General features: G+C 40.1%; 2 protein-coding genes across 3 annotated transcripts in view; both read right to left on the bottom strand.

Annotated features, from left to right (window-relative positions):
* fam219b (family with sequence similarity 219 member B) overlaps positions 1–14,158 on the bottom strand; it is a 14,804-nt gene extending 646 nt beyond the window's left edge. Inside the window, exons 1-7 of one of the 2 annotated variants that reach the window (XR_013189675.1) lie at positions 13,965–14,152; positions 12,134–12,242; positions 7,628–7,721; positions 7,415–7,489; positions 6,511–6,553; positions 1,407–2,508; positions 1–1,338 (exon numbers count right to left, since the gene is read on the bottom strand). The exon at positions 1–1,338 is cut by the window's left edge and continues 646 nt beyond it. Coding sequence is in view for 1 of the 2 variants with exons in the window: in XM_077194710.1 (XP_077050825.1) it covers positions 2,359–2,508; positions 6,511–6,553; positions 7,415–7,489; positions 7,628–7,721; positions 12,134–12,242; positions 13,965–14,036 (543 nt within the window). In the remaining variant the exon portion in view is untranslated. Of the gene's footprint in view, positions 2,509–6,510; positions 6,554–7,414; positions 7,490–7,627; positions 7,722–12,133; positions 12,243–13,964 lie in introns of both variants that reach the window. The other variant, XM_077194710.1, reaches the window with a different exon arrangement.
* A 371-nt stretch (positions 14,159–14,529) lies between these two features.
* The window catches only part of cox5ab (cytochrome c oxidase subunit 5Ab), a 14,322-nt gene continuing 11,351 nt past the window's right edge, over positions 14,530–17,500 (bottom strand). The window contains exon 5 of the mRNA XM_077194712.1: positions 14,530–14,620. The gene's annotated coding sequence lies outside the window, so the exon portion shown is untranslated. The remainder of the gene's footprint in view (positions 14,621–17,500) is intronic.

Genomic DNA, 17,500 nt, shown 5'->3' with positions numbered 1-17,500 from the left:
ACACTCACACTCTCACTCTCACTCACTCTCAGTCAGTCACTCTCACTCACTCACACTCTCACTCTCACTCTCACTCACTCTCACTCACGCTCATTCTCACTCACACTCACTCACACTCTCACTCTCACTCACTCACGCTCTCATTCACTCACGCTCTCACTCACTCACGCTCTCACTCACTCTCACTCTCACACTCTCTCTCACTCACTCACACTCTCTCTCGCTCTCACTCACTCACTTCATTGCTTGAATACACTATTGCACACTCACACTCTCACTCACTCACTCACTCACTCACACACACTCTCATTCTCACTCACACTCTCATTCTCATTCTCACTCACACTCTCATTCTCACTCTCACTCACTCACTCACACTCTCTCTCGCTCACTCACACTCTCTCTCGCTCTCACTCTCTCTCACTCACTCACACTCTCACTCACTCACTTCATTGCTTGAATACACTATTGCACACTCACACTCTAACTCACACTCTAACTCACTCACTCACACTCACTCACACTCTCACTCACACTCTCACTCTCACTCACTCACTCACAATCTCACTCACACACTTCATTGCTTGAATACACTATGGCACACTCACACTCACACTCTCACTCACTCACTCACTCACACACTTCATTGCTTGAATACACTATGGCACACTCTCACTCACACTGTCACTCACTCACACACTCCCTCACTCACTCACTCATACTCACTCACACACTCTCACTCACACTCTCACTCTCACTCTCACTCTCACTCTCACTCTCACTCACACTCTCACTCACACTCACACTCTCACTCACACTCTCACTCTCACTCACACTCTCACTCACACTCTCACTCACACTCTCACTCACACTCTCACTCACACTCTCACTCACACTCTCACTCTCACTCACACTCTCACTCACTCTCACTCACACTCACTCTCACTCACACACTCACTCACACAGTCACTCACTCACTCACTCACTCACTCACTCACTCACTCACACTCTCACTCACACTCTCACTCACTCACTCGATTGCTTGTACTCAATTCAATGTTTTGCATTATTTAAAGGGCAGATAAAATACTCTTGATTATGCCATTTTAAACACAAAATAACATTTATATCGCACAGCAAGTGTTTAACTATAGTAACATCTCACATCGTCTCACTTCATGTTATAAACAAAATCCATACTTCTATCAGAGAGTAACAGAAAATCAGACAGATCTCATAAAGCTTTAGTGCTCAAAGTACATGTTTATAAAGAGAAAATATAAAAAAGTTAATATACACTTTTTAAAAGAGTCCTGAAACTCCAAACATATACATGAGCTTGACACACACACACACACACACACACACACACACACACACACACACACACACACACACACACACACACACACACACACACACACACACACACACACACACACACACACACACACACACACACACACACACACACACACTTCCTGTTTAACTCAACAGTATGTAAAGTAGTGTCATCTTTCTCAAAATCAGTAACACTGCGCTTCCCCAAACGCTGCACTAGAGAATCATGGGTAATTTATTTTCTTTCAGATTCCACTTTAGTGTTTAGTTCCTTTCTGAAACATCAGCCATAAACAGTCGCTTTCTTGAGCGAAATTATGATTTTATGACAAAAACTCAGACAATAAAGATAGAAACACATCACTAGTCAAATATGCATGAATATCATTAAAGCGCGTCATAATCATATTTCAACCCAAAAAGAAACTAAATATTTATGTTGTAAGTGAAGCCTGTTATTCTCAATGGTGAGTTTCATAACTGTAATACGCTTTTGTGAAAGATTTTTAAACAGGGCAACGGCAGCGCAACAAATACTACCATGATGTATAAATAATTGACTATTTAAATATTGTTTTATGATCTTTGGCATTCGATAATGAGAATTTGGTATAAATAAACTGTTAATACTTAACAATAAGGTTAACATTAGTTAAAATAATATTACTAAATGTCAATCTCAACATTTATGAGTACATGTAGTTGTATTTGTTTACATTAGTTATTTGCACTTTGAACTAACATTAACTAATGATAAAAAATTAGACCTTATTGTGAAGTGTTACCAATAAACATAAGAAAGAAGAAATAAAATAATGTAATAGTGCAAAACATCTTACTACTGCTGTGGTTATGATCTTATGTATAATTTTAGAGTCCCCCTGTAGTCAACCATTTTGTCCCTTAAAACTCATCTTCGATCACTAAAATGACATATTTAAAAAACACAGTAAGAACTTAGGCAGAACTGTTTGATCCTTTCTCTCTCTCACACAAACACACAAACACACACGCACTTCACTGCACGCAGCAGGAAGAAACATCAGCACAGCAGCAGACGGAGGAGCTCAAGGCTTTCGGGGGAATCAGGTCCAGATCTTCATCATCAGGGATTTCATCCAGGTGATATCCATCCTTCAGCAGCTGCCGGCTCAGGTCCGGGTGCACCTGAGGAACACATGATCAGCACATGATGAGCACATGATCAGCACATGATGAGCACATGATCAACACATGATCAGCACATGATCAATACATGATGAGCACATGATCAACACATGATGAGCACATGATCAGCACATGATCAACACATGATCAACACATGATGAGCAGATGATCAGCACATGATCAACACATGATGAGCACATGATCAACACATGATGAGCACATGATCAACACATGATGAGCACATGATCAACACATGATGAGCACATGATCAACACATGATGAGCACATGATCAACACATGATGAGCACATGATCAACACATGATCAACACATGATCAACACATGAGGCTTGTTCGACTTGAACCGGCGCTGCGCAGACCGATCGGTTGATGACATCAAAGTACCGCGAGAGCGATTCAAAAGCATAAGGAGCCGTCTGCTCTCTAATCGCTCTCGCGGTACTTTGATGTCATCAACCGATCGGTCTGTGCAGCGCCGGTTCAAGTCGAACAAGCCTATGATCAACACATGATCAACACATGATCAACACATGATGAGCACATGATCAACACATGATGAGCACATGATCAACACATGATGAGCACATGATCAACACATGATGAGCACATGATCAACACATGAGCACATGATCAACACATGATCAACACATGATCAGCACATGATCAACACATGATCAAGACATGATGAGCACATGATCAATACATGATGAGCACATGATCAACACATGATCAACACATGATGAGCACAAAATTAAACACATGATCAACACATGATGAGCACATGATCAAAACATGATGAGCACATGATCAGCACATGATCAACACATGATGAGCACATGATCAGCACATGATCAACACATGATCAGCACATGATCAGCACATGATCAACACATGATGAGCACATGATGAGCACATGATCAGCACATGATCAGCACATGATGAGTACATGATCAACACATGATCAGCACATGATCAGCACATGATGAGCACATGATGAGCACATGATCAACACATGATGAGCACATGATCAGCATATGATCAGCACATGATGAGCACATGATCAACACATGATGAGCACATGATGAGCACATGATCAACACATGATGAGCACATGATGAGCACATGATCAACACATGATGAGCACATTATCAACACATGATGAGCACATGATCAACACATGATGAGCACATGATCAGCACATGATCAGCACATGATGAGCACATGATCAACACATGATGAGCACATGATCAACACATGATCAACACATGATGAGCACATGATCAACACATGATGAGCACATGATGAGCACATGATCAACACATGATGAGCACATGATCAACACATGAGGCTTGTTCGACTTGAACCAGCGTTGCACAGACCGATCGGTTGATGACATCAAAGTACCGCGAGAGCGATTAGAGAGCAGACGGCTCCTTATGCTTTTGAATCGCTCTCGCGGTACTTTGATGTCATCAACCGATCGGTCTGTGCAGCGCCAGTTCAAGTCGAACAAGCTTATGATCAACACATGATGAGCACATGATCAGCACATGATCAACACATGATCAGCACATGATCAACACATGATGAGCACATGATCAACACATGATGAGCACATGATCAACACATGATGAGCACATGATCAACACATGATCAACACATGATGAGCACATGATCAACACATGATCAACACATGACCAGCACATGATCAACACATGAGGCTTGTTCGACTTGAACCGGCGCTGCACAGACCGATCGGTTGATGACATCAAAGTACCGCGAGAGCGATTAGAGAGCAGACGGCTCCTTATGCTTTTGAATCGCTCTCGCGGTACTTTGATGTCATCAACCGATCGGTCTGTGCAGCGCCGGTTCAAGTCGAACAAGCCTATGATCAGCACATGATCAACACATGATGAGCACATGATCAACACATGATGAGCACATGATCAACACATGATGAGCACATGATCAACACATGATCAACACATGATGAGCACATGAGCACATGATCAACACATGATCAACACATGACCAGCACATGATCAACACATGATCAGCACATGATCAACACATGATGAGCACATGATCAACACATGATGAGCACATGATCAACACATGATGAGCATATGATGAGCACATGATCAACACATGATGAGCACATGATCAGCACATGATCAACACATGATGAGCACATGATCAGCACATGATCAGCAGATGATGAGCACATGATCAGCACATGATGAGCACATGATCAACACATGATCAACACATGATCAGCACATGATCAACACATGATGAGCACATGATGAGCACATGATCAGCACATGATCAGCACATGATCAACACATGATCAGCACATGATCAACACATGATGAGCACATGATCAACACATGATGAGCACATGATCAACACATGATGAGCACATGATCAACACATGATCAGCACATGATCAACACATGATGAGCAGATGATGAGCACATGATCAACACATGATCAACACATGATCAGCACATGATCAACACATGATGAGCACATGATGAGCACATGATCAACACATGATCAGCACATGATCAACACATGATGAGCACATGATCAACACATGATCAGCACATGATCAACACATGATCAGCACATGATCAACACATGATCAGCACATGATCAACACATGATGAGCACATGATGAGCACATGATCAACACATGATCAACACATGATCAGCACATGATCAACACATGATCAGCAGATGATGAGCACATGATCAACACATGATCAACACATGATCAACACATGATGAGCACATGATCAACACATGATCAGCACATGATGAGCACATGATCAACACATGATGAGCACATGATCAACACATGATCAACACATGATCAGCACATGATTAACACATGATCAACACATGATGAGCACATGATGAGCACATGATGAACACATGATCAGCACATGATCAGCTCATGATCAACACATGATCAACACATGATGAGCACATGATGAGCACATGATCAACACATGATCAGCACATGATCAACACATGATCAGCACATGATCAACACATGATCAGCAGATGATGAGCACATGATCAGCACATGATGAGCACATGATCAGCACATGATCAACACATGATGAGCACATGATCAGCACATGATCAGCACATGATCAACACATGATGAGCACATGATCAACACATGATCAACACATGATGAGCACATGATGAGCACATGATCAACACATGATCAGCACATGATCAACACATGATGAGCACATGATCAACACATGATCAACACATGATCAGCACATGATGAGCACATGATCAACACATGATGAGCACATGATCAACACATGATGAGCACATGATCAACACATGATGAGCACATGATCAACACATGATGAGCACATTATCAGCACATGATGAGCACATGATCAACACATAATGAACACATGATCAGCACATAATGTGCTCATCATGATGAGCATATGATGATCAACACATGATGAGCACATGATCAACACATGATAAGCACATGATCAACACATGATGAATTCTGATTATTATAAGCGCTGCAGTTTTGTAGCCTATCTCTTCAAATGCTCAAGCTTGTTAAAGCAGGATTCTGTCAATGTTTATCATTCATCAGCTGCAAAAAACATTCTGAAAATTACAATTTATAAACGTTTGGTTATCCTTATTGTCTTATCTTGGCAAGACTCACAATGACTTTACACCATACTTGATTTTCATGACTAAAAACAGGTACATTTTTTTATTAAATTGAATTGATTACAAGAGAACAATTGATTTGTATTTTAAAGTATTGCCATATCAGCTTCTTGTCACATCAAGATTTCTCAAAACTACTCTACATAATACGTTACTGTACTTCTGATAAAAAAGTGACACTTTTATAATTGATAATTTCATTCGTCAGGCAACCGACTACCCATTTCCCAAACACTTTAAAGGCATTAACTAACCTCTGCTGAGGAATATCCAGATGAACAATCCAGCTCCGCATCACTGATGAAATCAAACAACACTGAATCAATCACTCAATCCATCAACACACACGTCATTCTCTATTTCAGGGGTCTCATTTATAAAACTGTGCGTGGGATCCTTACTGTAAGTGTTTGTGTGGCCAAAAGCCAAAAATATTCAGACTTATAAAACCTTGCGTACGCCAGAACCTGCGCAAATTCCCTTTATAAATCCCAGTCAGTGGAAGATTGTTATGATGATGACTCATAATGAGGATTTAAAGTGGTTTTCCTTCATCTGCCGTCAATCCCTCAGATCCCAATCGTGTCGCCAAACAATTCCGTCTCCAGAGTGTTCGTACGCATGTTCTCCTGGCAATCTCTAGATATGGTGAAGGGAATGTGATGATGTGGGATATTTTAATTCCAAAGGCCAAGGGAACTTTATCAGGATGCATATTATCCTGGATCCATGAAATAACTGGCCTTTAAAAATAAAAATCTGCTGTCTGTATGGGAATTTAACATACGGGTGTCCTGACTTACGCAACCTGTATTTTAAAGAAGAACATTTATTTATTTACGATACATTATTCATTCACAAAGAAAATTGGTGTCCTTAAAGGTTGGATTTTTCCTAATTTTTTAAATTAAGGCATTAAGATCAATTTCCAAAAGATTATTTTTTATTCCTCTTTTGAGTCAACTTTAGCAATGGGTGTGTTCACTTATACTATCCACTGTACATAAACCCACCAAAGTCCGTTGCAATGATTTTTTGAATGATTATCGCGCGAGAAAAAATTAAGTTTTAGTCGCCTAACATCGGTTAATGGAAACGCCGTCATTTCGCAAAAGTTTTGCGCAAATCTGTAATAGAAACGCGCCTAGTGAGTCTCACCTGTCTGAATCCAGTGAGATGAGCGAATCTTCTCCAGTCTGACTCAAGGCAGCGTATCCCTTATTAAACTTCACACTGCAGAGAGAAGAGAAAACCAGCACTGAAATAATCAGCTAAGAAATTGCAAGTCAAAATGATGTTTCATGAGGATCAAATGCCACATTTGCATCAAGTATGTTCCCTGAAAAAGCTATCAGTCATGGTTAGACTCACGTCTTTGGTTTGTGTCTCGGTGGATGAAGCGACGGCCTTGCTGGACTCAAGCCTCTCTTCTGCAGAACTCTCCTGGCCGATTCTCTCTGTCGCTCTGTCATTGACCCAATCATAGTCAATCATAGGGTTTGGCGATATGACAAATTCTTATTTCACGATATGAGAAAATCTTATTTCTTATAATGATATATATCATGACATAGCTATTTTGTGTAATCTCATTTCTGTTATTAAAAATAAGAAAAAATATTACAAATAATAGGAAAAAATTTAACAAAAATATGAATTAAACTCATTTTTTGAGGTAAAATATGTTTATTTAACATGTAGCTAGAATTAGTACAGAAATAATCAAATGTAAAAAAATAAATATTGCATAGTCTTCACTGCATTCATTAAATATAAATGTATTATTAAAGCTGAAAACAAGTTATTTAGTCTTTTGTTTGATTCACATTAATGACGGAGACAGAATGTAGGAATATTATGGTGCGTTCTATTATTTATCCGTGTCGGAGTTCCGACTAGGAAGACAGACGTTGCCTAGCAACACGCACCAAAACGCCCCCTTTCCTCGGATTTCCCAGCTCGAAAGTCGGACAACCGTGAGGACACGGAGCAAGACTTCTGATACGGAATCCAAGATGGCTGCTCCCTGTGTGACATGTATGAATTGTTTTCATTGTTTTTGGACCGCCTTGGCTGTTCAAATGACGATTTTAATCACTGGTATTACTGCAATACCTCATTGCGTCTGTATCGCTGCCTGTGGGTGCGGGAATCGTTCTTGTTGTCGTGCAATATTGAACGAATCCTTGTTTCAAACGGGTGTTACTAACGTGGCTAGTGTTGTTAACAGAAGATAAACTAAAACATGAAATAAAGTGAAAATTTTAGAAGTTCAAATAGCTGCGTTTTGATAAGCGCCTGGTACTCGGCCAGTGCTACCATAGCAACAGCTTTTCGGGTGGTGTCCATGTTTTTTCTCCGATTTGGACGCGCAAAACATACCAGAACGCTTGAAGTGTGGAAGCGACGTCATATCCGAGGGCCGAGTCGGTTCGTTGTCTGTCACTTTAAGACCAAACCACTGATCTATAGAATGACTGGATAGCTCATGACGTCATAAACAGTGAAACCACCGCGCCATATTGGTATTCCCTAGTGAGCTCAAGCGTTCTATTGAAACAATAGGAAATTGTATGATTTGACTGAGAAAACATTGCCTAAGGAGACACCGTTTTAAAATCTAAAGTCTCCCTGTCCATTCTTACCAATCAAACACCCTAAAGGTGCGTTCACACCGCCGCCGACTTGAGCTTCCAAAGCGGCCGGAAGTCATTCATTTTCAATGGAAGCTGGCTTCTCTCAGCTGCAAGGAGCCTCAAATCCCTCGGCGTCGCGTGTTTGGGCGTTTTGAGCGTCAATCAGAAAGTTGAAAGAAGCTCAACTTTATGGTAATGAGCTATGACGCGGTTCAGCGGCAAGCAGCGGCAAAACGCCAGAAAGCAATCAGAATCAGACGTCCTTCACTCTGGCTGATTCCGGAGAAAAATACGATGTGAACTTTCGTTCTAACCAAAACATTAGTTCCGAGAAAATGAAGGAGAAGCTGATAATCGCTGTTGCTGGGTTTCCTATCATATATGATATGACGTTGTTTGCTTACAGGGACCAGTTACAAAAGAACGAGGCATGGGAATGCAATTCATTTGCTCACGGTGACAACGATTTGACCAATTGCACTAATGCAAATAATAGCCTAATGCAAATAATAATAATAATAATAATAATAATAATAATAATAATAATAATAATAGGTAATTATTATTTTTTTCCCCGACCAAAAGTGACCAAAACAGTTATAAAAATGCTGTCATTATAAAAGGTTTTTTCAATGTATTGCTTGTTTTTTCTGTTTATTACATTTCATGTTGTGACACTTCTCTTCTCCCTGCTACGTCAGAGCGTCCAAAGCGTCAACGAGCTTCCCCGTGCTTTTTGACAAGCGTCCTTGACAGAGCGGCCAGAGCTTCTTTGACGCTCAAGTCGGCGGCGGTGTGAACGTACAGTAAGCATTTAAATGGATATTTGTTTAAAGTCGAAAAATGTTCCTGCTTATTAAAAATTGCATTACATTAAGATGTAGCTAAATCTACTGTACAACAGTAGGCAAATATAATTATTTCAGTCAATTTCTTAAAGCTAAACCGAACTTTTATTTTGACGGGTTGCCGTGAAGACACTCAGATCGGCTCTGGAGAGGAAGTTCATCATGTCCTCATATCGTGAGGAAGCAGAGACTGAAACCTTCGCGAGCGTCACGCGTGCTTCTGTGTGTGTGTGTGTGTGTGTGTGTGTGGTAAATTAAACCACGCGTCTACGCCATTCATTCCCACAGAGACAAGCAGAACATGCAGGGTTAATAGCCACGTTTTTTGCGGTTTAATATTCACAGACACTAGTATAACACATTGTGGTATAACTTATGCTACATTGGCTAACGTGCTTCTAGTAAAAAAGTTAGTCTGGAGCCTTGATCGCGCGTAGATAAACACTGAGGCGATTGAAAGCAGCTATTAGTGGGTACCGAGAATATAAGTTACCCGGTACTGCAGAAATGCTGGTATCGTCCCATTTTCAAAATTTCAGTACCGACTTGGTAACTTACCGAAGTAACATTACCGGTTCTTTTGACAACACTAGTAGAAGAATTAAATTACTCTTGCCTCGGAGAAAACAACACAGGAATAGCGACAATTGTATAAATTACTACTTATAGGGCTTGAATTACAACCTGTGGGCAGTTTTTCTACATCCTTTTGTGAACGTCGTTTTACACTTGTATGCTGCACAGCGGCTCATCTTAAAAGTACCGTCGAAGCTACCAAAATCTGTATAACGGCCGTTGGAGCCTTCTGTTGGTAGGGAATCGTAAGATGGCCGCTCGAACACTTCCGGTGGCTTCACTGCCTGATGGCAGTTTAGAACGTCATGAGCTATCCAATCATTCTATATAGACAAAGTCCTTTTAGGCAAGTGCCACTCGGCCGCCATCTTGGCAACGCCTCCGGGCCGCTGTAACAAGACCAGGCTCCTATCTAAATGAATGGGCAGAGAGTCAGAACTGCACATTCACTGGTCACCGGGACATAAAAACTGCATGTATAGAAACAGCAGTAAAATATGATAAAAATCGCTGAAAAAGTTTGATGACTTTGCCCCAAAATAAGGTTTAAAAAGCCTTTTTCCCCACAGGTTATACTTTACTACGCATGCACAAGGGTTCTCTCCCTCTCTGACGTGCGCGCGCTGCACGGTTTGAAGCACAGTATGTGTGAGCTCTCGCTCGCTCTAGATTCTGGGAGATTTGAACTAATTTGCGGGCATCAGGGAGCCGCTATCAATATGCGGTAGACACTTGGGATGTCTGATATTTACACAACACACACATACACTGCATATCAAATCTGCCGCCTTTTCAAACAGTAACGTATTTTCCACTGTCGCAAACCTCAACTGTGCGCATGCGTCAGTGGAACCAGACGATAGGCTTAAATGTTTCCCGGCTTGACTGTTAAAGGCAGACGATTGGCTTTCCAGTGGGAGGGGCGGGACATGTTCATACAACCGCCATCTTTGGCGTTACGGGTTTTCCCAACATAGTTGTATTGAGGATTGAGGAAGTGGCATGTCTCTATAAATAGTCTCGGATATAGATCAGTGGACCAAACGCACGGATCTATTATCCTGATACACATCCGGTTTACACCCAACTGTTTACTTTCACTTATTACACGGCTCTGTGGAATGCTTGATTCTGATTGGTCAACCGCCCCGTCCAGGTCAATGAAGTCATCAGCGCTATACACTCGGTAGGAATTTTTTTTTTTTCATGGAAGTTTTGCGTTTAGTGAACTAATAAAATATCAAAACTCACTCCGTCGAATCAATATTTTGTGTAGTTATTTAATTATGCCGTCCAGTATCGGGAACTCGCTCTCTCTTGTTTCATACAAACGCAGCGGCGGCCATTTTGTGACTGTTGTTTTGTACACTGTTGGATTATGAGACACAAACAGGTATGATTTAAAAGAGTTTAATCTGAAATCAATATCTCTTACCTTCATAATTATTTAAATGGCGAAATGCTGTGTAATAAGTGTTATGACTGTACACCGTATCTCTTAAATGTCCGTCTAGTTTGATCTCGCCGCTGAAACTGCTCTCTCCGCGGAAGCTTTGCATTTAAAGAGCTAATAAAATATTTATCTTATATAAAATCATTAACTATTTAGTTATGTTTGCATGTTGCACTCTTTAAATTCTCATTCATGCATTTCCCCTTCTCTCTGAAGTGTCAATAGTGCGATTACATACCGCGATACACCCGATACAGCAACATCTCTAACGATAGATATTTTATACCGTTAATCATATATATTGTCATCCCGCCCAGTCCTGGTTACAGTAACCCTTCACTCGCTGTGAGTCGAGCAAACTCACGGAGTTTGGTGTTGAAGGCGTGAGCTTTGGTCATGAGATACGGTCCTGTCTTCTCCAGCGCTCGCACTCGTCCGGCTCCTGTCTGTGGCTGATCTCCGTTTCCAGATCTCTGATGATCAAACAGAGGACGTTATCCATCGACATGATGAGATGAGGGACAGATTTCATATTTATAAGATATTAAAACCTAATTTTTCTCATAACAATTACATTCGTAACCTGGTACAGATCTCTCTCTCACACACACACACACACACACACATTCACTCTCACAGAGACTCAAACTCTCTCTCTCACACACACACACACACACACACACACTCTCTCTCTCTCTCTCTCACACACACACACACACACACACAAACTCTTTCTCTCTCTCTCTCTCTCTCTGTCTCTCTCACACACACACACACACACACACACACACACACACACACACACACAGACACACAGAGACTCGCACTCATTCACTCTCTCTCTCTCTCTCTCTCTCTCTCTCACACACACACACACACACACACACACACACACACACACACACACACACACACACACACACACACAGAGACTCGCACTCATTCACTCTCTCTCTCTCTCTCTCTCTCTCTCTCTCTCTCTCTCTCTCACACACACACACACACACACACACACACACACAGACACACACACAGACACACAGACACACAGAGACTCGCACTCATTCACTCTCTCTCTCTCTCTCTCTCACACACACTCTCGCTCTCGCTCTCACACACACACACACACACACACACACACACACACAACAGGCGCACACATCTTTGTGGCGACTCTCCATAGGCGTAATGGTTTTTATACAGTACAAACTGTATATTCTGTCCCCTTACACTGCCCCTATCCCTAAACCTACCCATCACGCACAACTTTCTGCATTTTTACATTTTCAAAAAACATTACTTAGTATGATTTATACGCTGTTTTCCTCATGGGGACCGCTGGGGCACAATGTAGGTGATTTCAGGTTTTACTATACTTGTGGGGACATTTGGTCCCCACAATGTAATATAAACATGAACACACCCTCTCTCTAACACACACACACACACACTCTCTCAAACACACAGAGACTCACACTCATTCACTCACACACACACTCACACACACACACACTCATTATCTCTCTCTCTCTTACACACACACACACTCATTCCCTCTATCTGTCTCACACACACACACACACACTCAAACACACAGAGACTCACACTCATTCACTCTTTCTCTCTCTCTCACACACACACACACTCATTATCTCTCTCTCTCTTACACACACACACACACTCATTCCCTCTATCTGTCTCACACACACACACACACACACACACACACACACAAACACACAGAGACTCACACTCATTCACTCTTTCTCTCTCTCTCTCACACACACACACATTCTCTCTCTCTCTCTCACGCACTCATTCCCTCTATCTCTGTGTCACACACACACACACTCTCTCTCTCTCACACAGTCCCAGTATTTGTGCTATATTTTATATCCTGTGCATAAACACAATTTAACATTCTCCATATTATAGTGTTTGTAATTTCAATATAATTTAATACAAATTATAAAGCCAATTTCCTTTGTTAACGTTAGTGCAACTGATTTGGCTTATTTCGTGTTCTCAAGATTTCATCCACTTTGAAGTGTTGAAATCGACCTAAATTACCATTCAAACGGCTTTGACTAAATCGATGACAGGACACAAACTAGCAGCTGCGAGATGATCTTCATTTATGATTTTTAATGGTGTTTAATACAACAACAATGCTAGTAAAAATCCATCAAAATCACCTTGATCTCGCCTGAAGCCTCTCGCTCGGACACAAGAGAGCGCTGCTCTCGGCTCTCCATCATGTCGCTCATGTCGGTGTTTCAGAATTAAAGTTTAAATCAGAAATCATGTCTTAAATCACGCCATCGAAACTGATGCTAACAGAGTATAAACACAGCGCTTCTTCTTCTTCCTCTGACGTCACACTCAGCTGATTCTGCGCAGTGCTGCCCCCTCAGGCGCCCCAGCGCTACTGCAGGCCGACACAAGCAGTACATTAAATACTTACTAATCTTAAAAAATAGTGCTAATATCAAACAACCATTTATAAACATTTCAGAGAACATACCCAAAAGGGAATACTGGTATAATATACAGTATATACTTTATAAAACCCTATATTTAAAAAAAAATGCATTGTACAGGAATGCCCATGCTTGAAAATAATGTTTTTAAGCATGTTTAATCGAATTGTCAGCATCAGAAACACACACACACTCATCTAATACAGTGTCTGTGTAACTGTATAAACATCTTAGATCATTCAAACACAAGCTGACGGTGAAGCAGGAAAACTCTAACACACTCTTTCAGTATTGCTTTATTTATTTTGGCTTTATTCGATAAAGTCCGGGACGATCAGGACATCAGAAAACCCCATCGGACTCACGAAACCCTGAAACAGAAACAAACACATGATTTCAACATGAGCAAGCTTCCATCAGTTTATCACACACCTGACTGAAGTGATTTACATACGAGTGATAGACTCACAGTGGCTCGTACTTTATATCTCTTTAACTACTGCCATGTACAAACATTTACATTAATCATTTGATACAATGTTCTTATTGTCTATATACATGTTTTTACATTGTACCTATATTAAATAATACCTGTATGTAATTACATGTTTAATCATTTTCAAACTTTTGATGGCAAGTATTGTAGTATTTATATTATTATATTTTTTTATATATAATAATATATATATAAAAAATATATAATATAGTATAAATAAATAAATATAGTTGTGAATGGCTGGTAACTTAAACATTCAGTAGCCAATTGGCCGGTGAGTGAAAAAGTTCATTTCAAACACTGTATATATATATAGTAGTACATATAAATGTTGTATATCTAAATATATATATTATAATATTTTATATATTATATATATATATATATATATATATATATATATATATATATATATATATATATGTGTAATATCATTATTATATTATATATATGTAATATCATTATTATATATATGTAATATCATATATATATATATATATATATGTAATATCATTATTTTATATACGTAATATCATATATATATATGTAATATTATTATTATATACATGTAATATCATTATTATATACATGTAATATCATTATTATATATATGTAATATCATTATTATATGTAATATCATTATTATATATATATGTAATATCATTATTATATATATGTAATATATATACACACACAGGTGCTTGTCATATAATTAGAATATCATCAAAAAGTTGATTTATTTCAGTAATTCCAAATTTGGATATTATATTCATTCATTACACACAGACTGATATATTTCAAATGTGTATTTCATTTAATTGTGATGATTAAAACTGACAACTAATGAAAATCCCAAATTCAGTATCTCCGAAAATTAGAATATTACTTAAGATCAATACAAAAAAAGGATTTTTATAAAAGTATGAGCATGTACAGGCTCAATACTTAGTTGGGTCTCCTTTTGCCTGAATTACTGCAGCAATACGGCGTGGCATGGAGTCGATCAGTCTGTGGCACTGCTCAGGTGTTATGAGAGCCCAGGTTGCTCTGATAATGGCCTTCAGCTCTTCTGCATTGTTGGGTCTGGCGTATCGCATCTTCCTCTTCACAATACCCCATAGATGTCCTATAGGGTTAAGGTCAGGCGAGTTTGCTGGCCAATTAAGAACAGGGATACCATGATCCTTAAACCAGGTACTGGTAGCTTTGGCACTGTGTGCAGGTGCCAAGTCCTGTTGGAAAATGAAATCTGCATCTCCATAAAGTTGGTCAGCAGCAGGAAGCATGAAGTCGTCTAAAACTTCCTGTTAGACGGCTGCTTTGACCTTGGACCTCAGAAAACACAGTGGACCAACACCAGCAGATGATATGGCACCCCAAACCATCACTGACTGTGGAAACTTTACACTGGACTTCAAGCAACGTGGATTCTGTGCCTCTCATCTCTTCCTCCAGACTCTGGGACCTTGATCTCCAAAGGAAATGCAAAATTTACTTTCACCAGAGAACATAACTTTGGACCACTCAGCAGCAGTCCAGTCCTTTTTGTCTTTAGACGCTTCTGACGCTGTGTCTTGTTCAAGAGTGGCTTGACACAAGGAATGTGACAGCTGAAACCCATGTCCTGCATACGTCTGTGCGTGGAGGTTATTGAAGCACTGACTCCAGCTGCAGTCCACTCTTTGTGAATCTCCCCCACATTTTTGAATGGGTTTTGTCTCACAATCCTCTCCAGGGTGCGGTTATCCCTATTGCTTGTACACTTTTTTCTACCACATCTTTTCCTTCCCTTCACCTCTCTATTAATGTGCTTGGACACAGAGCTCTGTGAACAGCCAGCCTCTTTAGCAATGACCTTTTGTCAGTGCCACAGACTGATCGACTCCATGCCACGCCGCATTGCTGCAGTAATTCAGGCAAAAGGAGCCCCAACTAAGTATTGAGTGCTGTCCCAGACAGCAAGCCAACATTGAATAAACATTGTTTATCCATCCGAATCATCATTATGGTTGATATTGAAATTTCAATGCTAAATTAATGTTGAATCACCATTACCCTGTAGATGAAAACCTAATGTTATTAATGTTGATGGCAACGATATTGGAACAACATTGATCTATAGTTATCTTTATGATTGATTAAGCATTGATATTTGGTTTACTGGGCGATCGCTGAATGTGTTGAAAAGTCATTGATTTATAGTTGACCGGGAAACAACGCTGTTGTTGAAAAGTCATCGACATATAGTTGACCGGGAAATATGATTGAAAATGCATCGATATATAGTTGATCGGGAAATATGATTGAAAATCAATAGATTTTTGGTTGACCGGGAGATCATCGGGTGTTATACCAACGTACTGCACCGGACACATCTCATTTTCTGGACCCTTGGCACAAGCCTAAAGGTAAGCTTGCTTAATGTTTGATATGAATGATTTGTACCAAATCAAATACTGTTAGGCTGATCGTTAACATGATGGTTAGTGTAGTAACCGACACAGTGCTGCAGGAAATAGATTTTTGTTTTACCACTGTGTCAAAATCTGCCATAAGTAGCCTAGGCCTACTTTGTAGTTCTCTTCTAGGTTATAAAGTTAGCAAAACCTCCGACTCCAGTCTATTTTTGTGATATTTAGCTCAAAATACATGTCTGTAGCCTACCCATTGCTTGTGTCGTGAAATCTATTAACACAGCACCGCTATTTCTTCTGACCGCCGGAGAACACCGGCGGAACCAACGCTAGCAGTGCTC

The sequence above is a fragment of the Siphateles boraxobius genome, unplaced genomic scaffold, assembly GCF_051911475.1.
Source record: "Siphateles boraxobius isolate OS27281-9 unplaced genomic scaffold, OSU_SipBor_1 32, whole genome shotgun sequence".
Classification (NCBI taxonomy): Eukaryota; Metazoa; Chordata; class Actinopteri; order Cypriniformes; family Leuciscidae; genus Siphateles; species Siphateles boraxobius.
Note: the sequence above shows the minus strand (reverse complement) of the source record. Positions and strands in the feature narration are given on the sequence as shown.